Source organism: Peromyscus californicus, unplaced genomic scaffold (assembly GCF_007827085.1).
Source record: "Peromyscus californicus insignis strain IS unplaced genomic scaffold, ASM782708v3 Scaffold_8__1_contigs__length_139910024, whole genome shotgun sequence".
Taxonomy (NCBI): Eukaryota; Metazoa; Chordata; class Mammalia; order Rodentia; family Cricetidae; genus Peromyscus; species Peromyscus californicus.
Window position 1 is genome coordinate 24,327,595 of NW_026294606.1, and position 25,984 is coordinate 24,353,578.

Sequence of the window (25,984 nt, forward strand, 5' to 3'; positions counted from 1 at the left end):
TTTAGAAACTGCCAGATAGCATAGAACACAACATTCCTTGTTAAACAACTTTAAGAACATTTTAGACCGTCTGCCAATGTGATTACTTAGATAAAGGAGAAGAGCCATACATTCCCTCCATGGTATTGTTGTAATTAGCACAAATTATCATTTTACAAGTATATATCAGCACACTTGCCCCTTAAAGATGCATTTTAAAGGAAAAGTGTCTTAAGTGATGGCAGAATTCCAATGCTACTTATTTATATGAGCTATCTCAAGGAAATATAAAATTATTACATAAAAGACAGTGTCTGGGAGAGAAGGTTCAGGAGAGGGGTTTTCTAAAATAAACTTTAGATAAGAAAAGATTTCAAGTATATTGTGGCTTGATCCCCAAGGTAGAGTAAAAGAACAATGAGTAAGTACACACTTGCTGTGTTAGTTTGAACGAGAATGGCCCCCATAGGCTCATAAGGTGGAATTGTTTGAAAAGGAATAGGAGGTGTAGCCTTGTTGTCACTGTGGGTAGGTTGAGAGATTTCAAAAGCCCATGCCATTCCCAGTTAGCTTTCTCTTCCTCATGATCCAGTCTCAAGATGTAGGCTCTCAGCAACTGCTCCAGGGCCATGCCTGACTGCCTGCTTCCATGCTCTCCACTATGAGGCCATGGACTCTAACTCTCTAGATCCAGGAGCTCCCAATTAAGTGCTTTCTTTTATAAGTTGCCTTGGTCATGGTGTTCTGTCACCGCAATAATAAAGTCACTAAGACACCTGCCTTTAGAAACAGGTAGAATGGACAGCTCCTGGACAGTCTTCTAGGATTTTAGGATAGTTTAGATGTCCTTCTTATCCACCTGTGCATCCCATCATGAAGCTATCTTCATAAGCTTCCTTACTGAGATCTTCTCAAATATATTACAATGTGTTGTGCAGCCAATGTCCTGGGTTCATAGTAGGCATTTTGCTATGGTGTGAATAGCAAGCATCAGGAGAGAAGGTACCACTCAGACCTTCCTGCCTGCTCTTGCCATGCCCTGGGATGCTTGGACTTTGTATACCAACTTCTAGGAAAAGCTAATTTCCATTTTTTTCACTTACTATTAGTCTTTCCTTTATAGGCAACTAGCAAATGTATTAGGCCACCACTGAGTTTCCAGAGAGATGCTCACACGTCATTGTGGCTTGGCTTCAGCTCTGCTTTTCTCCTTCTTGTGTACACTGCTTTTTGGGTCCTAGCATCCTTGCTCATCATTCTCTTTGCTCACTGCTGGTGATGTGCCAGCTTGATGATAACTAGACTTCTGAGGAAGGGAGGTTGAGAATTACAGAAGCTGAAAAGGGAGAGAGGTAGAGAAGCCACAGCTGCTTATAATTTCAAAGAGAGCAAAGTATTGGCATAGGTTCTTAAGCTAGTAAAGCCTGAGGCTGGGTAGATGGAAAGGACATCTTTAACAGTATGCATATATAACATGGTGGCACTAAAAAGGTAGTTAATGACTGTATTCTAAATGGCAGGAAAATGAAATCTGGGGCAGGTGTGAGAAAGGGCCATGAAAAGAGTTTAGGCAGGAGAAACAGTAATAACCAAGGAGCAAGTAGAGAGAGCAGGACAGTTCAGCTAATGGTGAGGGATGTCATTGTAAATGGGGAGTTTTTTTTTTTCTGTTTAATACTTCAATTTCACCCAGGTTATTGTAATAGGGAGAGAGGAAAGGAAATGACTAAAATCACCTTGGTGTATAACACAGGCAGATAGAGCTGTCCTTACTGTTAAAAAGCAGCTCCTGGGATTCTGAGAACTCTCTTCCCATTCTGTATTCTCTCCCAGATGTCAAGGACGATGGTGTTCCAAAGATCCTCTGCTGTACATCTCATGGTGTCATCTCCTCAGGATACAGATGGGCTTTCAGAGTACTTGAATGATCATGTTATACTGAGAGTTCGTTGGTGATGAACAACAGAAATGATTTAGACAGAAGGATTTTGTGAGCTCGGGGAATTGATGTTGTCACTGGACCGAGACCAACCTGCCTTCAGGCTTAGGAAGTTGGAAGTACAGTGACTGTCCTGGTAGCACAGTCATGATCTGATAGAGACTTCCCTACTGTGATGAGTAATTACTACGTTCTTTCTCTCTTGATTCGAGGGGAGAATGCTGGATTGGTCCTGCCTAGGCCACATTTATGCATCCTGGATTTATCACAGGGGAAGAAAAATAGGTTCTTCCAAGTCCTGGCTTCCATAGCCGTAGTCAGGCCTCTGGAGCTATTGGCCCATCATGACAAGGCATGATAGGGGCTGAAAAGATGGCTCACCAGCTGTCAAGAGCACCACCTGCTCTTCAGGATGAGGTGGCTTCAGTTCCTAGCACCCACATGGTGGCTCACAACTGTTTGTCACTACAATCCCAGGGGATTTAATGCCTTCTTCTGGCTTCCACAGGCATAACATGCGGGTAGTGTACAAACACATGCAGGCAAAACACCCATATGCATAAAAAAAACAAAATTAAACTGTGCATGATAGGAACAAGAAATTTTGATATAATTGGTGACAAGAACCCAAAGCAAGACAAAGGAAAAATAAAGATACTAGTCAAGTATCTACTTAGCATTCCCTGTGGTTCATATGTCTGGGATTATTTATTGATCAAATCTTACTCCTGACATAAACAAGAAGTAGAAGTGGGTGTGGTATAGGAATAACGATTTGGACATTATTTATGAAATGTTTTGTTTAAAATTATGGATATCACTAAATTTCTTTATGTACCTCTTTATTTCAATCTCATTCATTGAAAAGGACATTTATTGAACATTTTCTAGTTTCCAGGCATTATTCCATTATAGGAACAGATGTGAGTAGAATAGACATATAGGACCTTCATGATCCTCAGACACACTACAACAAGATCAGATTAAGGTAACTGTGGGATTTAAAACTGATTAATTCCAGTTAATCAAGTACTTTCCAAAAATGAAAGCAGTATTTCCTTACATAAGAGTTTTACAAGTATTTTATGAATAACATTCCTTGAATTGAGTACTCTAGAAGCATAAGACAAACAAGTATAAGTATGTGTGTGGTGTGCATACCATGACACAGAAGATTGAGAATGGCTAATATGAAAATCTGAAATGCTCCAAAATCCAAAATCTTGGTGCATGATATCACAGTGGAAAAGTATACACTTGACCTTACTTGGTCGATTGTCAAAATACAGACTCACTAGAAGTATTACATGAAATTATGATCAAGGGATGGAGAGATACATCAGTGAGAAAACGTGCTTGACAATCTAAGCATGATCAAAGGAGAGAATCGACTTTCTCAACTCGTCCTCTGAGCTCTATCCACAGACCATGACATGAGCCCCTCTCCCGATGAACATAAACAAATAAAATGCAAAATAAAATTTTAGTAAGCTATTTGATAAGGAACATGTTTAGATTTGGCTCCCATCCTCAATATATTTTTACAAAATATGTGTATATAGTCCAAAATGTGAGGAAATCTGAAATCTAAAATGTGTTTATTTTACATTGTTGGGGACTGAACTTAGAATCTTGCATATGCTAAGCAATTGCTCTGCCACTAGACTACACCCCAAAGCCAAGCACTTTGTCGAGTTAAGTTAAACCATGAGTTAGGACTGAGTATGTCTAAATGTCTGTGGGCTGGAGTGGCCAACTATGAACAATGACTCCAAATGGAAGAGTAAAGGAGCTAGGAATGTAGAGTTTCATAAATCAGTGACATGGTTTGGCATCTTAGCAATTGGATCAGAATTTTTTTTTTAAAGAAACATGCAACTTTCTCTAGATATGGGGTGAATTTCTCAAAAATCCTTCTTGGCTATTGGAGTAAAGAGTTGCATGGCATTCGTGGAATTCTGCATTGAATCCAACCTTCACTGTAACTGTGTCATATTTCCCTTTCAGGGAACACCATGATACCCCTTGGGAGAGAGTGCTATAGAAAGGGTCAGGTGTACAACAGGATCTCATATCAGTTTCTCAGGGCCAGAGACAAAAGGGTTTTAGGATCATAGGTCTGTGATGTCTGTTCACGTACTATGCTGTATCTACCCACCCAGGTCCGATGGTCTTATCTCAGGCACTTACTCCTCAGCCTTAGGGAGATCCTTCACCAGATTGCTGCCAGATGAGGCCTTGTCAGCCCTCCACCAACCCATGTAACAGCACGTGTTTGGTGACCTAGAAGCTAGTCACTCCTCTGGACTTGGCACTATTATGGAACATGCATGGAAAAGGCTTGACCAAACCAAAGCAGACACTAGAGAGAATGCACCAGGACCCAGAAAGGGATCCTGGAATCCCTGTTGAAAGTTACAGAAGCCCCAAGAGCTAGGATGGCTACAGCTTTGGAAAGACTAGCAGGAAGTCCTTTCTTCTATATGGTTACATGAAGATATTTCACAAAACAGTTTCATGATTGATGTGTGGTCATTTGTGGTTTGAAAAGCATCCTTATGTGTGTAGGATCTCAACAGTGGGCGGCAAGGTAGAAGACCATATGGAAGAGAAAGAAAATAATAGACATTGCACAGATGATGAGCACAATGAGTTCTGAGCATCTGCCGTTGAAGATCTTTCCAGGAAAAATGTGGATCACTTGAATGAAGGACAGGAGATCTGTGATGGTTGAGTGTTAGGGAATCCTCAGTTAGACTTTTAGGATTATAATCCTCAATTTATCTTCATAACACATAAATATGAACATTTGTGATAAAAACAGCACTCAGATACTTGTGTCCAGTGCCTTACTTGAACTGAGCATACACTTGAAGAAAACCATCTCCCTGCCCCCATAGTACATACAGCCTGAGCAATTTTGAAGTGATTTTGTATAAAATGGTTTACATTGTTCTCATTTATAGCTGTTTTTCCCTAAAGATGGAGAACAGGTGTTGTATAACATTTATAGAATGTGTGAAAATATATAATTTTTTTTTGCTTCAGGACATTTCTACTCTTATTAAGAAAAAGAAAAATATAGGAAAATCATTTGCTTTAGGTTTATTGGACTGACCTGAATTTGTGTCTTTAGAAACCATTTGGTTCCTAAGTGATTTTAATCTTTTTCATTGATTTAGTGAGCTAAGAATAAACACTCAGGAATGCTCTCTTTCTCACTGAGACACAGAAACATTCTATGTAGATATTTGATGACCAGAATGGCAAATCCTAATGCTTTATATACACTCAGTTTTTCTACAAATAATATGTACATACATATCTGATTAGTTTATGTAAACAATTTCAATGTCCTTTTCTTATTTTTGGTGTTTTTTAAAAAATGAATCGCAGAATTCTAGAAAAATTTCCAATTGAAGAGAGAATTCTAGTCAAATATTGGAATTTTGGGAATGTCAATAAAACAGCAAAATTTTAATTTATTTTCTTCTCAAAAGATACTGCTTATTTATAGAGACACTTGCCCACAAAATGAGCAAAAGGTCTGTTGTCATTGTCTGTGTGTGTGTGTGTGTGTGTGTGTGTGTGTGTGTGTGTGTGTGTGTATTCAGACCTGCATATGTCCGTGTGCAGGTGTACTTGCTCATGTGTACACTTGTGAATGCCAGAAGTAGATGTTCAATGTCTTCCTCAATCTCACTCAACTTTATTTTTCGAGATAGGCTCAGCCTCTAACCTTGCAGCTCGCCATTCCAGCCAGGGGGCTGATTAGTGTACCCCAGGATCTGCCTGTCTTTGCTTCTCACAGTGAAGGGGTTACAGACACATGTTAGTGTCAAGGATCTAAACTCAAGCCTTGTCCCCCACTGAATCCTTTTCCCAGCCCCATTTCTACTTCCTTGGGTGTCAAACGTGAAGCCCACAGGGCAAGCAAATGTCACTTTACATCTTCTCTTCAAGTTCATGTTAGAGAAACCCCGAGACATGACTTTGAAAATCTTGTATAAAGTCTGTCATAGATTGGTAGTTAAAGACAGAATGTTGTAAGACATTTTAGTGGTCAGGTATATTACTGTACTTTTTTAGCTCAATGGTGATAGCTGGATTCGCTGAGTTTACGTGCCAGTGAAATTTACATCTCCTTACAATAAAAATGTGAACACAAGAATCAGTTCATAGGATGGCAAAAGGAACACTTAGGAATTTTCAAAACACAGAGATGCTGTAATACAGTCCACAGAGATGTGCACAAAGACCCAGGGACTTGACTAACACAAGCTCAGCTAGGTAGCAAAACCAGAATCAGAAAAATCTCATTTTTCTGACACACTAGCGATATAATAGCCTTTTAGGAGGTGTGGGGCAAGTCGTTTTTCTACATTCCCTGAACTATTTGGTGAAATTTAAAAAATAGGTGTATTTTTTAAATCAGATACAAAATTCTCTTATGTCAATACAATTCTATTTAAATCATTATTAGGTCAGAGTTTTAACTTGAGTTCAATAGCTACACTTCCTTTTTAGGAAAACCTTTAGCACAAACAGGTTTTAGAACTTTATTATTTTCTTGGCTCTCAGTAGAAATGAGTTCTTAGTTTCCAAATGATTTCATTGAGAATTACTTTAGACTGTGGTTTATCATTTGTTAAAGAGAATTTAACAGAAAATAAAATTTCTTAACCTTCATGTGCTGAATTGACCAAAAGTCCTATAAAAGGTAGAAAGTCTTGGTCATTTTGCTTTGTGAGATAAAAAGCTTACCCATGAGTTACCAGATTTGTTATAAATGAGTTAATAATTTTGTCTAAACTAAATATAGTGTTTCATTATATAAATTGTTTTCATATTGAAATAAGTCTCCATTGATAAAAAATTAATTTCAATGAAGTTGTAAGTGTAATTCATAAACCTAAGTATTCCTAGAGCTATGAGAAGGACAGAAGGTTAAATTCATGAAAGTGTAACAGAAGGGGAGGACTGCAGTGTAAGTCTAAGGAGAACCTGCATTTCAGAATCTGAGAAGCAATATTCTGTAGAAAAGCGTTACTAAGATTCAAACTTCATAGAAAGAAACCTTCTTTGGTATGACTTTTAGAGGTCTTTTATATGTGCGGTAAAAAAACAAAAAAAAAGTATACTTAAACTTAACCTTTGAATCACTGCAGTTACTTACACACAGTCAACTCCATCCTGTTTAGGTGTTAGGAACTTAGGGACATGCTTCAGTTCTATGAGGACTGTGGGTCCAATGAGCACAGGATGCTTTCATGCCTCGGGGGGACTAAGAAGAAAGCCTTACAGCAATTATGCACTCCACAGCACTCTAGTGGCTTACAAGTTAGAGAGGGCCTTGGGGGAAGAATGAATATGGCTCAATTAATTAGAACCTGTTAGCAAACTTCAACTATTACCCTATTTAGCTTTTCAAATCACTGATATATGAAATACCCACAAGGTTTGGGAAGGAAGTGAGGCTAAGTAGACAAGTAAGCTGATAACTTCTGTGCATTCTCAGATTCTGAAATGCTACAGACTTCACCCATCTTGTTATCAGTTCATTCATTGAACAGTTCTATTGTCCTCATAGCTCTAGCAATGCTTCATGTATTACAGTTAAGGCTTCATCAGGGCAAATTTTTTTTGTAACCAATGGAAGTGTACTTTAAAATAATAACAATTTATATAATGACTATTTTTCATAGTTTAGCTTTTCCAGAAGGAAAGGGAAAACTCACATCTTTTCTTTGTAGTCTCTGAAAAAGATTAATAATTGTGATGATGATAGATAAACTGATATGAAAACTAATATTTATGACTTAATTGTGAAAGCTTATGTAAAACTTTGATTGCAGATGCAGCTTTCCTAGCTACTCACCACACCTCTGAACATACCAGAGTTGGGATCTATAAAGGTTAATGGCTCTTGATAATTATTCAGTCATCAATACATCATTCAAATAATACCTTTCTTGCCCTAACAGCATTTCAGAAACACCTCTAATGTTTTCATGGCATGGAACCATACTGCCTTCAAATTACAATTATACAACGTACAATTCTCAATAACTTTATCTCAGATATCCCTTTGTCCTGGCTAGTTTTATGTCAACTTAATATAAGCTAGAATTGTGTGAAAGGAAGGAACCTCCATTGAGAAAATGCCTCCATAAGATCTGGCTATAAGGCATTTTATTAATTAGTGATCAATGAAGTGGGTCCACCCCATTGCTGATGGTGCCATTCACGGACTGGGGTCTTGGTGGAGGTGGGAATGGGGGGGTGGGGAAAAGGTTGAGGGGCAGGAGAAGGGAGGAGAGGAGCATCTGTGATTGGTATGTAAAATGAATAGAAAATTTCTTAATAAAAGAAAAAAATAAAATAAAACAGGCTGAGCAAGCCACGGGGAGCAAGCCAGTAAGCAGCACCTGTCCATGGCCTCTGCATCAGCTCCTACCCTGCTTGAGTTCCTGTCCTGACTTCCTTCTATGATGGACTACAGTGTGGAAGCATAAGCCAAATAAACCCTTTCCTCCCCAACTTGCTTTGGTCATGGTGCTTCATCATAGCAATAGTAATCCAAACCAAGACGCCCTTATTTTTGTCTTAACTACTTTCAAAGATAAGAGAATGTTAGGTAAGCATCTCAATGACTTGGGTTTGTCATTTGCTTTTTATCTGTTTCTTTGAGTTGTTGTTGTTTAGCTTGACATGTAGCATGGTCAAGACTTGGTTTTAAAAGGTCTATTTTTAGTTTACAAAGTAGTAGTCTTTTGAGCGGTGAGGTGGGTCAGTGCAGAGCACTTAACCCGTGTGAAGCCCTGGGTTCCACTTCCAATGCTGGAAAGAAAAAAGGAAGGGAAGGAGGAAGTACGGAGGGGTGAGCAAAGGAAGAGTGCGGAGAAAGATCCTCTTAACATGAACTACCTTTCATTTCGAAAGCATTTGTATGTTGGCCTTATGAAGATCTTGAGTGGATTTACTATGAAAGAGCACATTTGAGTTGGGTGGACTTCCCACCACCCTATATTGTTCTGTTGTCTCCTGATTTCCACAGTTGTATTTCATAGATTTAGGCAACCTGTCCAGTCTCATGGAAATTTAGAGCTGAAATTTCTGTATGAAATTTTCAAGGTGAGAAACTATGATGTAAAAATATGATCTCAAATATTTTTAGAAAGCCCAAAAAGGTCAAATTAAACTTTGGTTTTCTAGGCTTCATTCCTTAACATTCAATGGAGTGTTCTAATTTGTAAAATGTTGCTATGTGGTTATAATCACAGAATAGAAAGTCTTTAGTTACATAGTTACAGGCAGCCTTGTATGTGATGAGTTTACGGTGTATTATAGAAAATAGAGTGATTAGTAGCAAAAAGTGAGCTGAAGCAAGTGGATTTATGGGAAAAACATCAGCGTAAAGTGAATGATTATCCCCATCACACACACACACACACACACACACACACACACACACACACACACACACACACACACTCACTCACTCACTCACATCAGACAGTTGCTTCCAAGTTCCCTTGCTCTGAAGCTCATGATGCTGATGAGAGAGGAAGCGACTGCATCACCGAGTCAAGGAACTTGGCTGGCTTGTAAAGTCCTTCCTCTGCCTGGTAATTTCGCTCTCACTCTTACAGTTCCCAAGGAACTGCTTGGGTGCACACAGGATGGCTTCCTGAGCAAAGTTCATGTGTGGTGTAATTTAAGAGCTCTGATTATGCTCCGTGATACTCTGAGTTAAATGATAGAAAATCTGATATGAGAGGAAGGGCAGAAGGCAAGTGGGAATGCTTTTCTCCCCCAGTTCAGAAAAAAACGACAACAGCCCAAGAAATGTTCTAACTGATGCTGAGTCTCAGCCCCAAACTGCTACCATTAGGAAGCTTGAAAGAATGCTGGGATATGAAGAGCACTGCACGGTGTTCTGATTTGTTATTTTACACGTCATATCCAATACACACATATAGGTGATTGTCATCTCATTCATCTGGGTATCACAGAGAGTTAACTACCAGCCACATAAAAACCTATTGTATTTGTATTGCTAAGTGCCCTACTTTGAATTTCTCAGCGGGTCTGTTCATTTCCCTGTGAGATGGGTTAGTTATATCCAAAAGCATATTGTGAATGATGAGGACGAGTTGAGGAATTCATCCTATTAGTCACCTAGCTTCTGGTAATAGACTACTGATCCTAAAATTGCCCCACTTGATTAAATCCTCATGCTGCCCAGTGAAACACTAGCATTGGGGACCTAGAACTGAGAAAAGTCCCAAGATTCCATGAGCTGTATCTCCCTTCACTCCCTGTGCCACGTTAAAATGCTTGGCTTGTTAGGAGAGTATGAGAAGTCAATGGGAGGGAGTGATCATTTTAATATTTGACAGCCCATTCTTACTTGATTTGCAGATTGACTTCTATTACAACAAGGAGCTGGTAAGCATCCAATAGACATTGGAGGTGGGAGGAGTTGGACAGACACAACACGTCAGAATAAATCAATACCACACAATAATGTGCCAATATCAGTTAAATCTCATTCTGGGGTTATGCATGAAGAAGTTTGGATTCCATTGCTTATTCTGCTAATTACAGCTCTAGGCATCTCAGAAAAATGGAGTTTACTAAGAAAATGTAACCGGGTGGTGGTGGCGCATGCCTTTAATCCCAGCACTCGGAGGCAGAGGCAGGTGGATCTCTGTGAGTTTGAGGCCAGCCTGGTCTCCAAAGAGAGTTCCAGGAAAGGGCTCAAAGATACATAGAGAAGTGATGTCTCAAAAAAAAAAAAATGCTCATTCTACATGTATGCTTTTGTGCTGTTGGTTTTTTTGGCCAGACTTCTCCTTCCCTTTGGTCTTGTTCTGGATATTCCTAATCATAACCTTCCTTTAGATAGCTGTTCTCCAGGAATACCCACTGAAGCCCATCTCCCCTGTTCTCCCTGCAGACTATGCTCTGCAGGCAAGACCCATAGAGTTTTTGTCTTAAAGAGAAAAAAAAAAGAATGTATTTGGTTATGTGTGTGTATTTTGCCTGTATGTATGTATGTGCACCACATACGTGCCTGATGCTCACTGAGGTCAGGAGAGCATCAGATAGATCCCCTAGAATCAGAGTTATAGATAATTGTAAATACCATATTGGTGCTGGAAACTGAACCCAGGTCCTCTGCAAGAGCAACAGTGCCCTTAATCACTGGGCTATCTCTCTAACCCTGTCATCTGTTCTTTTTCAAAAAAAATATAGACAGATGCTTGGTTATTAAACAGTATTCAGTTAAGAAAGAGATAGGGGGCATCAAGGGTGGTGAAGGAAATCAAACATGGGAGAGACTTGTCAGGATGAGAAGAATAAACCGTGACGAAAAGACTCTAAGTTGCAAGACATGAAAACTTCTGGGTTTCATGGTAGATTCTCAAAAGAATTTTCCTAAATGAATCCATACCATATTATGAACATGTCCATATAGCAGTCTCTCTGCTAGACACCAATGGCATTGCAGAGAACAGTGAGGTCATGTCTTTGCCTTAACAGAGCTTGTGTTCAAGTAGGGGAGACAGGCAATGGGTAGTATATAATACGGGTACTAAGCACACAAACCAATATAGCACATAATTTAAATGTAATACAAAATAACATATGAATTATACAGTATACGACCTTTAAAATATTTAATATCATGCAAAGGTATGTTAAGGGGACCAATTCTAAGCATGTAAGATCTGCCTCTTGGTGTGTGCAAGAAGGTTCAGACATATGTTCTTCCAAGAAGCTACATGTGATATTTCACAATGGGAACTACTAAGGGTATTACTAGAGGTGTAGTATTTATAATTCCCATGTTCACACACCCACATGGAATGCAGCAGGAGCAATCTGTGTAGCCATAAAGGTGTTTCTCTCCCAATCACACAAGCACGGATCCCTGAGTGGGAGGAAGCAGTTTGAACAACCCCTAAAGTACAGACTTCCTTCTTGCACAGCTGGGCAGACCCCAGCATCTCATCTGGGAGAAGGATGGAAATGTCTTGAAAACTCAATGCCAATACAGCCATTCCATGGCTTCTAAGGGAGCTTGTTTCAGGAATCTCTTATACTACATCCAAAGATGTTTAAGTTATGGATACAAAATACCATCATGCTTCCATGTGAGTCTTTACAACTCTTCTGTATGTATTCAAATCATCTCTAGATTACTTACATCTTATATGATGTAGACACTGTGTAAATGATTGCTATATTCTATTATTTAATAGGGAGGGGAAAGAAAAGAGAAGAAAAGAAAAGGCCTGTGTGTGTTCAGTGTGGATGCAACTTTTTTCAGTGGTTTTTTTTTTTAAAAATGTTGGTTGATTATGCAGGTGTATAATCCACAGACACAGACAATCTGGACACTTACAGACTTTTGATTGAAAATGATTTAACTTTGTTTGATTTTCAACGATCTTGAATAACTTGCTATTACAAACCAACTGGTTATTTTGGTAGTCCAAGACCTTGGGTTTTGTGAAGTGAGGAAGCTTGTGGTCTCACTACATGGCTGGACTGGTATGGCGGTCTAGTGAGGAATGTGCCATTAGCACTGCTTTCGTAGAAGTGACTCATTTCGATGGCATTTAGAAGAAGTAGTTTCTCAGGGCTCTCTGGGTGGCGGGAAACAAGTGAGTGAACAAAAGCAATCAACAAGTCCGCCATTACAGTGAAGAATGGCTGAACAGCACAGGACAGAGGCCAGACCACAAATCACCAGGCTTTATCCTAGGAGGTAGTTGTTGTTGACGGGTAAATTAACAAAACCGAAGCACATTAATTTTTCATCTTTATTGAGACCACATAGTAAAACAAAAGTTTCTGTTCCTGTACTTACATCGATGGAACAGAGGTTGATGGGGAAATAAAAGTGCCGCTTTAGAAACAGAAACCCAATACCCAATCTGGGTCCTCATCAGAACTTCCTTTAGCCTTGGGAATGGAGGTGCAATGTGGGTAGGTAGCCTTTCATCCTGAAGCAAATGCATCGTGTCATGTTACCACATCCTTGGCACGTAGTCACCTTCCTCTGGGAGTCACACTAGCAGGACTGGGGTTTTCAACCTGCCATGCCCGTGGCTTCTGCAGTGTTGCCAGCAACTTGAATTCTCCTCAGGCCTAATGAGTACAAGCTCCTAGCAGCAGACATGTATGTGACAAGTATGAGACTAGATTTAGAAATGTGACAGTGGGCCGCTCCCTGTCCGCAATACAGCCAAGATGGATGCTACAGTCAATATTGGGAACTGAGTTAATGGGGAACGGGAGATGAGAAATTTGGAGTGTGGTGCTGAGGTTATTGGTGGATGCTGAATGAAATTTCTGGATAAAGCATTTTTTACCTCCTTTCACATCATTTGAATTAACATAAAATAGATGAGTAAACTGGCCACTATTTCCTTCCTTCCTTCTCTCTTTTTCAATTCCTTCCTTCATTGTCCCTTTTTTGGTGATGTATGTGTATGCACATGTGTGTATGTACATGCGCTGGTTGGTATACATGTCTACGTGCACACGTGAATACAGAGGCCATAGGTGAACGTCGGGTATCTTTTTCAGTTCCCCACTTTAGGTTTTGAAACAGCGTCTCTCACAGAGCTTGAAGCTCAACAGTTCTGCTGATTGGCGAGCCAGCCCCAAAGATCCTCCTGTCTCTACGTTCCGGTGTTGGGATTGTAAGCACGTGCTACCCGGCCTTCACATGGGTGCTGAGACCCAAATTCTGCTCTTCATGCTCATGCAGCAGCCTCTTCCTCCCCAGCGCCTCTTTTTTTCTCTTCTTTCTTCCTTCCTTCCTTCCTTCCTTCCTTCCTTCCTTCCTTCCTTCCTTCCTTCCTTCCTTCCTTCCTTCCTTCCTTTCTTTCTTTCTTTCTTTCTTTCTTTCTTTCTTTCTTTCTTTCTTTCTTTCTTTCTTCCTCCTTCCGTTCATCTCCCACGCTATCTTTCCTTTCTTCCTCCCTTGTTTTCGTTGTCCCTTTTCTCTTTCTGCATGGAACTTGGACTAATTTCTCATATTTAAAAAATGACCAACTTTGTCTCAGACTTCTGTACACAACACATTATGTTTCATAAACTACAGGTCTGTAAACAGAATCCCTAGCATTAATAGTATGCAATTCCTCTCCAATTATGCCCATTTCTTGGGTACATATGTAATATGGGCTAGCTTGATTTCTTTTTCCTTTTTAATTATTTCTGTTCTAAAGCTTCCGTTTGATAATTTTCTCATTAACTTTTCAGCAACAGAAAGTCAGCACAAACTTATTTCTTGAATTACTTTTTCTGACCTTCTACAAAATGATAATTACAAAAAAAAGAGAGGCCCTAGAAAACTTGTAAAAATTTAAGCTTATAAAGTAGCTAAAACGATCCTTTCATGCTGGTGTTGATTTCAAAATTAACATTTTGGTTCATGTGCTTCTAAAATAATCACTGACCCTTACCTTGTGGACTTTCCACAGGAAATGAATACGGCAGAAATTACTTTGACCCACTGATGGAGGAGGAAATAAACTCAAGGCAGTGCCGGATGGAGGTCAGCAGACGGGGTGAGCTAGAATTAAGTATGTAATTTTTGTGTCAGAATATTCTCTTCCATTCATGAAAATGAGGTGGCAGGGATCACACATGCGGGCCCAGTTTTGTTCCATGACTTTCAATTTAAATGGTAGGCTTCAGCCGCACACAAAGTGACAGGCGGAAGAGGAGGAGGTGAGTTCTCAAGGACAGCTAGCCGGTGCGGGGAAAGATGCAGGATCTGATGTCATCTGTTGCCTTGTGAGTGCTTGGTACCATTCCAAGGCTGCTGTGATGCATCCCAGGGACAGCAGCGCTTGGCAAGTGCTTCTCTGCTCTGGGAATTTGAAAGGGGGGTTCTTCAGTCAAGCACAGACGGCACCTGAGCCCCCAGAGCCTGTCCTGTTTAGATCCTTGGATCCAATACAGGGAATAAACACTGAGCTTGCCATCATGGAAGCATAGAGATATGATGACAATTGATTCTTCTGTGGTGGTTTTCAAGATTAATTTCTTAACAATAGACAAGGGAGTTTTATTTTATTTTCATTTTGTTTCGCCATCCTCCTTCTCAATTTTTTGCTTATCTCTTTTGCATCCCGAAATAATGCGAAAATACAAGATATTTTGTCTTTCTCCTTATTATTCTTTTTTGTTCTCTCCTTTAGAACTCTGTCTCTTATCATAGTCCCCGTGTGTGTGTGTGTGTGTGTGTGTGTGTGTGTGTGTGTGTGTGTGTGTGTGTGTGTGTGTATTGTGCTGGTTATTTTTTGTTAACTTGACACAAACTAGAGTCACTTGGAGAAGGGATATCAATTGAGGATTTACCTCTATCAGATTGGCCTGTGGGCATGTCTATGGAGAAATTTCTTCATTAATGATTGATGTGAGAGGGTCCAGTCCACTGTGGCCAGTGTAACCCCTGGACAGGGAGGACTTGTTGGGGTAAGAAAGCAAGCCGGGAAGCCATGGGGAATAATCCAATAAGAAGTGTTCCTCTATGGCCTTCTCTCGGTTTCTGCTCCAGGTTCCTGGCTTGAGTTCCTGTTCTGATTTTTCTCAAAGATGGATGACGGTGTGGAAATATAAGCCACATAAATCCTTTCCTTCGCAAGTTGGTTCTGGTCAGTGTTTTGTCACAGCAACAGAAAGCAAATCGTCACCTCTCCCAGACATAGATACAGATCTATAAATAAAAATTTAAAATTGTCCCCTAGGTCCTAACCACTGAGAACACTGTTTACAATCCACTCCAGAGTTTATGAAGGGTACTGTTGGGAAAGCGACAGTCACAGCCATTTCTAAGAGTCAGCTCAGTCCAGAAGACATAGCCGGCCGGGCGGTGGTGGCGCACGCCTTTAATCCCAGCACTCGGGAGGCAGAGTCAGGTGGATCTCTGTGAGTTCGAGGCCAGCCTGGTCTCCAAAGCGAGTTCCAGGAAAGGCGCAAAGCTACACAGAGAAACCCTGTCTCGAAAAACAAAAAACAAAAACAAAAACAAAAAAAAAACAGAAGACATAGCCTATTCCTGTGCATCAGACACCAATTCTTAGGGAAAGCCTGGGCTAAATTCTTATAGATCATAGGACTCAAGTACAATGCAAAGGTTATTTGACAAAATAGTTCTCAGTGAAGCAAAAATTATCTTTCATGATGTGCGAGTCACTGACTGATACCATCAAAATACACATTTAGGACAAGGGTTGAAAATTGGAGAGGTTTTACCTGTCCTTCAATAGTCAGGATAATGAGCTAGAAGAATGTGAGACAACTCATCTGATTGAAAATGTCACAATGAAACCCCTTACATTAAAAAAAATAATAATAATAAAACACAGTCAGGCTGAACTTAAAAAGCCCAATCTATTTATTTCCCCCAATACATCTGAGAGGTTAGAGCACACCCCAGTGACTTCTGGGGAGGCAAGTTAACTGAATCATTAGTTGAAACTTGTCAATCAAACCTTAGAGATCACAATATATACCCACTGGCTAGGAAATAAGTCTCCACAGGCTACATTAGATGACTAGACTGTAGACAGGTAATTTCTGAGAAACAAGATGTTGGCTGAGTGTCCATTATCTAGAGTGCTTGGGACCAGAAGTGTTTCAGACTTTGGATCATTTTTTAGAGTTTGGAATGTTTGCATATGTGTTATGGAGTATTCTGGGAGTGAAACCCAAGTTTAAACCATTATTTGTTCTGAAAACATATCTTAATATCAGAAAGGTAACTTATACAATGATCTTAATGATTTTAGGTATGAGTTTTATGCCAAAGAGTTCTGTACTTGTGTTATTGTGTCAACACCTGACAGTTCTGGTTTGGAATGTTTTGGAATTCACATGTTCAGGTTGGGGGTGCTCAACCTGGATTATCCACTTTCCTTGTGTGCTAATATTGACCAGCCCCTGTGGTTGACCTTGTGCCCACATCTTAGGGCAGGCAGCTTACTCTGTATCTACTGTATGAGTTACTGTGCTCATTGCTGTGACAAATACCTGTCAGAAGAAACCAAGGAAGGATTTGTTTTGCACACAGTTTGAAGGTCCAGTCCATCATGACGAGGAACTCCCAGCGTCGCTTGAGGCAGCTGCTCCTGTTGCATCTGCAGTCAGGAAGTATAAAAAGATGAATGCTGTGGCTCAGATTCCTCTCTCCTTTCGTTCAGTCTGGGGTTCTAAGTCAGTGGAATGGTACTGCCCACAGTTTGGGTGGGTCTTCATGCCTAAAGTAGACAAACCTGGAAAAAATCTGTCATAGACAATCAATGCCCAGAAGTTTGTCTCCTAGGTGACTTTAGAATACAGTAGTGCAAATGTGATAATTATAGTGTTGCTCTACAGTTCCTCCTCCTTCTAGAATCATGGGTCACTTTATCTCTTTTCTTAGTTAACTTTGCCCCACATGGATGATTGACCTGAGGTCCATATTGTCATGAACATAACAATGTGATAGTTAGCATCAAATTATTTGATAACATGATAATAGTAATTATAAATTTTGTAGCCCATATGGCATCAAGCAGGGAGCCATTCCTGGAAGCTCTGTGTGGGAAAGGGCTCTGTGTCTTATGTATTTTGTGGATCTTTAGCAGCTAGTGTCTCAAGCTAAGACATGTGATCTGTATTTGCTCTAAGAGTCCATGAGCAATATAATCATGAGCTGATTATGTATGTATGCATATTACAAAGTGTATGTGTGTGTATGTATGGTGTGTATTGGGGGGTGCAGGGCAGTATACTTAATTGCAGAAGCTCACAGCTCTGTCTGTATATTCTGATGAGCCATTTGGTTTATTTAGAGTTTAAATGTTAGGCTTTCATCAAAGTGGACTGTTAAGTATCCAAGAAAAAATAGCTTCATAGAAACTAGTTTGACTAGGGAAGTGTATACCATGGTCAAATTGGCACATACAATTAACCAGCACAGGTTGCATTTATAATGTCATCTTATACAGTGCTGAAATCTATAGATTTGACATGCTTAATGTCAAACTTGGGCTCCTATCTCACTTCCTTGGTTTCTTTCTTATTGTCATCTTCTAAGTTATTAGATGCACATTGTTTGCAATAATTATTTATTTCATGGCTTTCTTTTCCACTAGCCCTTAGATGATCTTAGGATCTGGCACAGTACTTGACTCACAGATGATGCTCAATGTCTGTTTGCTGACATGAAGTAAATCTTTATGAAAATAAAGATCAATGAAAGCTCAAAGCTCATATACTCTTTCCTCTTAGCACTGCCACTGCATGTCAGAGAATTACTAAGTACTTAACAAGCCAAAAAACTAAAAAGAAAGCATCCTTCTCTGAGTATATTCAGCACTCCTAGCTGGAAGCATGATTACCATGTTAACCCTCACAACGTTTCTCCTTCATGGCCAAGGGCGCAGGGTCGCTGAATTTTATGTAAGAAGTTGCTCCCAGATGTGTAGCACTACTAAGAGGCAGTGCTGGGATTTGATGCAGACTTTGCCGTTACCAAGCCTGTGCCATGCTGCGTGTCTTCTGAAGATGGAGCTTCTATCGTAATCTCAATGGAGCACTAAGTACACTGGCATGGAATTCCTCATCTCCGCATCGGATACAGCTCACTGTTAACTTCCAAATAAGATTCTTTTATGAGCTATATATAAGCTTTATATGTTTTGTTACTGTCCCACTAAGAGTTATAAAGCATCAGGCAATATTGGTCTGAAGGCATGCTTCCCTAACATGCAATCAACAAAGTAGACTGTCTCCCTCTGCCTTGAACGCAGCCTGCGCTGGCTCATGGCAAGAAAAGAAAATTTGTAGGTCACCTGATACTTGGACACACCATCTGGAGTATACAAGGAGCAGGCACTGCTAGCTTGGTGGGTCTTTTTATGTCATTCTCTCAAACATTCCAGATGCTAGAGCAGTCTTAGTATTCCCTGTTCACTGTCATAGTCTATACTGGATTTTTTTTCCAACACTGGTCTGCAAAATATCTTGGGTATAGACAGAAATGGGGGTGGGAGTGTCTAGAAGAGATGAAGAACCCAGGAGGATCTTCTAGAATAAGTCACCTCAGAATTGTCCCATTTATGGGCAGCAGGCTCACAAGTGACAGAATCAGAAGGGCCAAATTAAAAACAATGTAATAAAAATTTCACATCATTTGTACTCTAATATTGACATAATGATTATGTCTGTGCTTTCCTAGTTCTATGACTGGGGGAAAGAGGGCCATCTAAGATGATATTTTAATCTCTCGCTAAGATTTTTAATGTCCACATCTAAATATCACCTTGGTGATATATTGTATTCCCCAATATATTGTGCACCCTAATAAAGCTTATCTCAGGATCAGAGGAAAAAGCCAGCCACTATATTAATCATAGATGTCAGGCAATGGTAGCACATGCCTTTAATCCTAGTATTCAGGAGGCAGACATCCATTTGGATCTCTGTGATTTCAAGGCCACACTGAGAACAGAACCAGGTGTGGTGGCACACATCTTAAATTCCAAAACTAGTTAATCGTAAAGGTCTGGAGGTCTGTACAGACAGACAGGAAGTGACAGAGCTGGGCAGAAAAACATAGGCGTGGGTATACAGGAAGCAGCTCTCTCTGGAAGCTGAGGGGTTGGTAAGGTGAGGTTGGCTGTGGCTTGTCCTATTCATTTAGCAATTGGTCTTACATATCACACGAGTCTGAGTTTGAGTTTCCTTTGTAAAGGCTATAGATGTATAGTATGTCATATTCACATTGGCCACACTGTGGTTATCTCAGTCGAAACTTAAAGGTGAACGTCCTATAAAACATAGCAATTTACTTCCTCGACACAACATTGAGTTCAATTGAAACAATGTGATAAGGACTTTAGTGATCACAGATGTCCCACGATGGGTTTGCTGTCATTTAGGAATCACTTATATCAGTTCTGTCATGGAACACAACCTTCTGGGTACTAGATGGCTGTTGCCCTCATGAACGGCCAGCAGCTGTAATTTCCTGAAGAAGTACTGTACAAGATCTAGCCCTTTAATTTTCTATCATGGTGCAGGGAGAGGCCACACACTTTCCCTAGGATTTATAGACAATGGCTGCTGGGGGAGAGATTTATTTTTGCTAAGTGGTGTAGCTACCTGCCCATCTCCCTCCCATGCTCCCTAACCCTAACTCGTTTGCCTGCAAATAACTCCAGTTTAACTCACTGTTTCACCAAGCTAGGCATAAGCTGACTGGTTTCAATGGTCTGTCTTTGCTATGCTATTTGGGATGAATATATATTTGTTTGTTTGTTGGTTGGTTGGTTTTCTTCTCAGGAAAAGTTTATAGGACAAGTTCTTACTTAAATGTAGCAAGCTTTAAAAAATTGATTAATTAGTTAATTAAGTACTGGGGCATTGCACCCAAAATTTTGCACTTGCCTAGCTTTGTATTTACAAAAGAACTAAGAGTTCCTTGTGCTTCTTTATTTATGACATGATGACTCCTTCCTTTACATATGCTATTAGATATGCATATATATGTATTATATATACACCTATGCTATCACATATACAAATATACAGCTATTGCAATGTAGTAACTTATGTAGAAGAGTGCATGGCCACCAAAGTTTGTCATGTCTTACATTACATAGTGAAATGTGACCTATACACTAATGGTAGCTAGTATGAATGGTAGCTAGAAATGAATGAATATTAAATGTTGTATTGTAGGCTTTGGAAAACTTTAAAAACTTCATTTGAAATGATTGTTGAGTAATAGTCATCACAACCCATTAATGTGAGATTCTTTTTGTTGGGGAAGTAGTATAAAATGCATGTTTGAGATATGCACTTAAAAATCATTGTTCTCATTAACTTGATTTTTCCAAAGGATTGCTTTTCTGAATATGACAGCATAGTGAGTACAATTCACATTTATGACCCATGATATAATAAATGGCCAGGGTGACTAATCGTTTTTTGTAATGCATTTGCATATCTATAAATTATCTGATGAGAAAGTTACCATGCATATGTTCTTCTAACACCCTTGTGAGGTGCTGATAGAATTCTCTCTAATCAGTTAATGAAATGATTTGATGACAATGTGGAAGAAGCATTTCAAGGTAAGAGAGCTTGTTTTAAAAAAATAAGGAAGGAAGGAAGGAAGAAAAGAAAGAAGGAAGGAAGGAAGGAAGGGAGGGAGGAAGGAAGGAAGGAAGGAAGGAAGGACAGTCTGCCATAACAACCCCTTGGCTCCTTGATATAGTCTCCCCATTTATAAAATAGTACTCTCTCCAATTTTTACTTCCTTTTGGACACAGCTACCTTTGCTTTTTTTTCTTATGAATTTATGAAGCCAACTTTTGTTTCTTAAATCAGCAATATATAACATGTCTTTTCAAGAAAGTTATATATTCATCTGAGTGTCCTAAATTAAAATAGAGTATTAGACTGTCTAGAAAATCAGAATCCAATAACATATACATATATATTACATATATATGCATATATGTTGATGGTGGTGGCATACACCTTCAATGCTAGCATTTGGGAGGCATATATATTATGGAGAGAGAGAAATATTTTAAGAAATTTGATCCATATGTGTTGATTACGCTTGTAATCCCAGCACTCGAAAGGCTGACGAGAGAATAGCAAGTTTGAAAGGTTGAAACCAGCCTGGGCTACATAGGAAAACTTTCTGAAAACCTCAAAACAAGAATAGCAAATCTAATACAAAACTGCAGCACTAAAACACCCAATATTGGCTCGCAGTTCAGTGGGGGCTGGTAGGTTAACAGACGTTGAGATGAGTGGGCAGGCTGTAGAACCAAGTGATAGATGATAGCTTTAGACTCAGTTGCACAGGGTAGAAATTCAGGCAGAAACCAATGTCACAATCTTGAGAGCACAGTCCATAGGGAAGGATGGACACTATAGCGGGTTTTTGGTACTGTTGACTGGAAATCAATTTCTTTCTTCTTCAAAAAACGCTCATCTTTGAAGGCCTTCAACTGCTAGGGTGAGGCTTCCCTATACAAGGCTGGCCAAATAAAATGCCTCTGTGTGTGCAGAGCTCAGGGACTGACTCAGAGATCTGGACTGGGGGAAGCAAGCCAAGGTCACCTTGCCTCTCCTACCTGCAGCCACACCCCGAGCTTCTATCAGCACCATAGCCAGAACAAAGTGAGGTGTTCAACACAGCATGTAACCTCAACATATGGGCAAGAACAGTATGAACATTTCAGGCTGTGCTTGGAAAGTGGGAAGAAGGTAAACAATACTTTGCCACTTTGAAGCATCATAGGAATGAAGGAGGTGTTGGTTTAATGTTTAAACCATGAGACTTTCAGTTTCCCAGTCTATTATATAAAAAAATAAGTTATTGAATTGTAGAGAATAAAACCCTCTTATTCCATATAGGAAAGACATGAAGTCATAATTTTTTGTACCTAGTCAATGTTAAAACAATGAAGGTGAGTGAGATTCCATGTGATCTTGTGATTAGCAGATGGAAGGATGAAGGAGGAGGCACTGGATCCGGAATCCCTCAGCTACACCAGTAAGAGCCAGGATACTCAGGAAGAGGCTGAAGGAGCAACCTCTGTATACACTGAAGAGTCTGAGAGGCAAGCTCAGATAGGCATCACTCTGCTTGTGGACTGTTCATCAGGACAGGTTAGTAAAGGAAACATTTCCAACCCTTTTGATAATCTGCTGTTAAAATGACAAATTAAAATATCAGCCCGGTACAATGTCTACTGTCTTGCTTCCCAGCACACCTTAGAATGTTGGGTTTGATTTGTGACTTGCTGAGAGTTTGATGGTACCTTTCCACACATGTTTTACCAGGCAGGAGTTATAACCCTCACCAGTACTGCCCCAGCCTTTGCAAACTTCAGTTGTACTCCATCTGGTTTGATTTCATGTTGCAGTGGTCACTTTTAGGAAACTTGGAAGTACCTATAATAGAAGCTCAGTGAGGACAAACTTATTTGGATGTAATGAAGAGATCACTTGGGTATGTTTGCACAGCACATCATCAGGACTCAAATGTTCTAGAATGTTCAGTGAAGTCCCCATGATGGGATTTAAATTGGACATTCTAATTGCTGTGACTTCAGAGACACCTGCTCTGATTTTCAGGTCTATCCTTTCTATATGAGTAAAGTTACATCACAATGGGCTTTGGTCCACAATGGAAAAGAGAAATGTTGCCTCTATTTAGTCTCCTTATCAATCTCAAATAAAGACACAAGAGTCCCACAGGTGTCACTTCAAAGTATATGTGTATGTATGAAATACATGATGATTCAAAAATGTCATCAGGTGAGACAGATTTTTCTCAATGATATTTGTGCAATAATAGTTTATCATCTGAAAGACCACTGACTTCAAAAGTCAAAGGCGCAGCTTGGTTGGAGTGGGCAGGTGGCATTCTCTAATCAGGAGTGTGATGATTCCATAATGGTGTCTAATTTATTCCTTTGTGCCACTTAGAGCTGATCATGCTGGGTCCATTAAGGGTATGTCTATTTTGAGCTTTCTCATGTCAGTGACCTGAATTAACAAGTACATCCCAAGCCTCCTAAGAGTCCAGTAGTGGGTTGAATTGTTCCTCTAAAAGTATATCCAAATCCTGCACATGTGATCTAATTCAGAGGAGATATCCAGGGTTTGGGGCGAGTCCTAACCCAGTGACTACTGTCCTTTAAAGGGAAAGAGAAAAGATTTAAGACATAGACACACAGGGAAAGGCTTTCTGAAGAAAGTAAAAATCAGAGTGCATGTTTATCAGCAAAGGAAGGCTTAGAATAGCATCAATCACCAGAACTTAAGAGACCCAGGGTAAATTTTCTCCTGGAGTCTCAAGAAAGAACCTATCCTTACAATCCCTTGATTTCAGACCTTTGGCTGACCAAACTGTGAGTCAATACATTTCTGGATTTAAAACCACCGAGTTTGTGACCATCCATGAGTGCCCATGTTTGCCTATGTAGTTATGTGTGTGTGGTGTGTGCACCTATGAGCTTGAAGGCTTGAGGCCTACCCTTTACATCTTTCTGCCATTACTCTCCACCTTTGCGTTTTGAGGCAAGGTCTGTCACTGAACCTGAAACTCATCAATTTGGCTAGCCAGTGAGCTTCAAGGGATTTGCCTATTACCGACACGCAGAGCCACGGACTCTAGAAATTTGATCACGGGTCCCTGTGCTTGTGTGACAGGCACTTTACTGATTGAGCCAAGATAATTTTTAAAGACAGCAACAAGGTAACTCTCATTGTAAGCTGGCAGAGCCCATGAGGGAAGCTTTGCCTCTTCAATGATGTATTAACCGTGATGTGTGTCTTCATGAGATAGGGTCTAAAGCAGAGATTCTCAACCTGTGGGTCATGACCCCTTTGGAGGTTGAATGACCCTTTCACAGGGTTGCCTAAGACCATCTGCATATCAGATATTTACATTACAATCCATAACAGTAGCAAAATTATAGTTATGAAGTAGCAATGAAAATAATTTTATGATTGGGGTCACCACAACATGAGGAACTGTGTAAAAGTGTGGCAGCATTAGGAAGGTTGAGAACCACTGGTAAAAGGACATTGGAAAGGGACATAAGAAAATGCCATTGTATATGTCCTTTCTTTTACATTATTTTTTCAGATGGACATTGTGTTATGTCAAAAGGTCAACAATTCATTTTTATTTTTTATAGCATGTAGTACCAATGCAGGTACGCCAGGCTTTCAAGATGGCAATCTTGAAATTCTTTAAGATATCATTTATATCCATAAAATCTGAGAGGTAAACTGAGGACCAGAGTACCCACTTGACAGCTTGTTGCAAGGCTTTTATACAAAGTAGCAGCAAATGGAGAGGCTAACAGGAACAGAACCCAAATCTACATTGTTTCCATCTGTCCACAGTAGAATGGCATGCAGACATTCATGAGAACTGGCATATGCCATAGATGTGGCTTTTTCCTGAACTCTCTACTGATGAAACTTATGATCTTCTCTTAATCTGTGTGGATTCAACTCTGTGAAAGAGTTAGGTGTGTTGGCACAGACTGAAATCCCAACATTTGGAAGGGAGAGGGAGGAAAATCACAGGTCATATAGAGTGTCTGAGGATACCCTGGGCCACATGAGACTCTGTCTCAAAGACAACAAAACTATCATGAAAGTTGGTCTAAGGTAATTGATGGAATAACCAGGAAGGAAATAATGTTGTTATAAAATCACAGCCAGAGTCGTATTGGCAAAGATGCCAAGTTGGCATCAGAACTCTTGTAGAGGCATAGCCAGGCCACTTATAGGGTGTTGGTTTGTGGGTAAATCACTTAATTTTGCTGGTCTCAGTAACTTCATCTGAAACTTGAGGACTTGATAGTTTGGTGTATGAGGACTGTCACCTCTAAAGAATCTCACAGAGCAGATTCTGATTAAATAGCAGGAGACACTACAGAGAGAAGATTCTAGGGCTAGGTCTGAGGTCAGTGCATATACTATTCTCAGGTTCATTGTATCAGGAGTTCTATGGATATGGAAGGATGCATAATATAAAGAAGAAGTTTGTGATTGGGTTGTTTCTTTGGTTCTGTTGTTTACATGATCTTGGACCTCTGGTATGACTAGGGCTAAATAGTCAGCACATCTTGGAGTTGTGATGGGGAAGAGTGTTAGATGTCCAAGTGTCCAGAATTAACACCTTCCCTTTTTTTGTGAGTCATTTGACACATTTGGTGAAGGCAGGAAGTAGCCTTACCTTTTTTACTTCAATGGTGAACTTAAAATTATAACAGCTAAGTGTTTGACTGAAACCTGGAGTGAAGGAGTCCCAGCTGAGGTGAGGATGGTTGGTTGAGTTTCTTCTTTTGCATCTTTATCTGTAACTGCTGATTCATATGATGACTGGTGCGATTCACTCCCATCTTACATCACAGGAAGCTGTGGTGGGAGATGTAGGGCAACTGTAAAAAGGGATGGAATTCTTTACTAAGTGGTTGCCAGGGATATGGGGCTAGGTATTGT

At 39.9% G+C, this 25,984-nt stretch overlaps 1 protein-coding gene across 1 annotated transcript in view; it reads left to right on the forward strand.

Moving 5' to 3' along the window:
* LOC128103813 (uncharacterized) overlaps positions 1–25,984 on the forward strand; it is a gene marked incomplete at its 5' end in the record, with an annotated part of 276,502 nt that overhangs the window by 3,539 nt on the left and 246,979 nt on the right. Inside the window, 2 exons of the mRNA XM_052728456.1 lie at positions 14,425–14,511; positions 22,461–22,627. Of these exons, the coding sequence (XP_052584416.1) occupies positions 14,425–14,511; positions 22,461–22,627 (254 nt within the window). The remainder of the gene's footprint in view (positions 1–14,424; positions 14,512–22,460; positions 22,628–25,984) is intronic.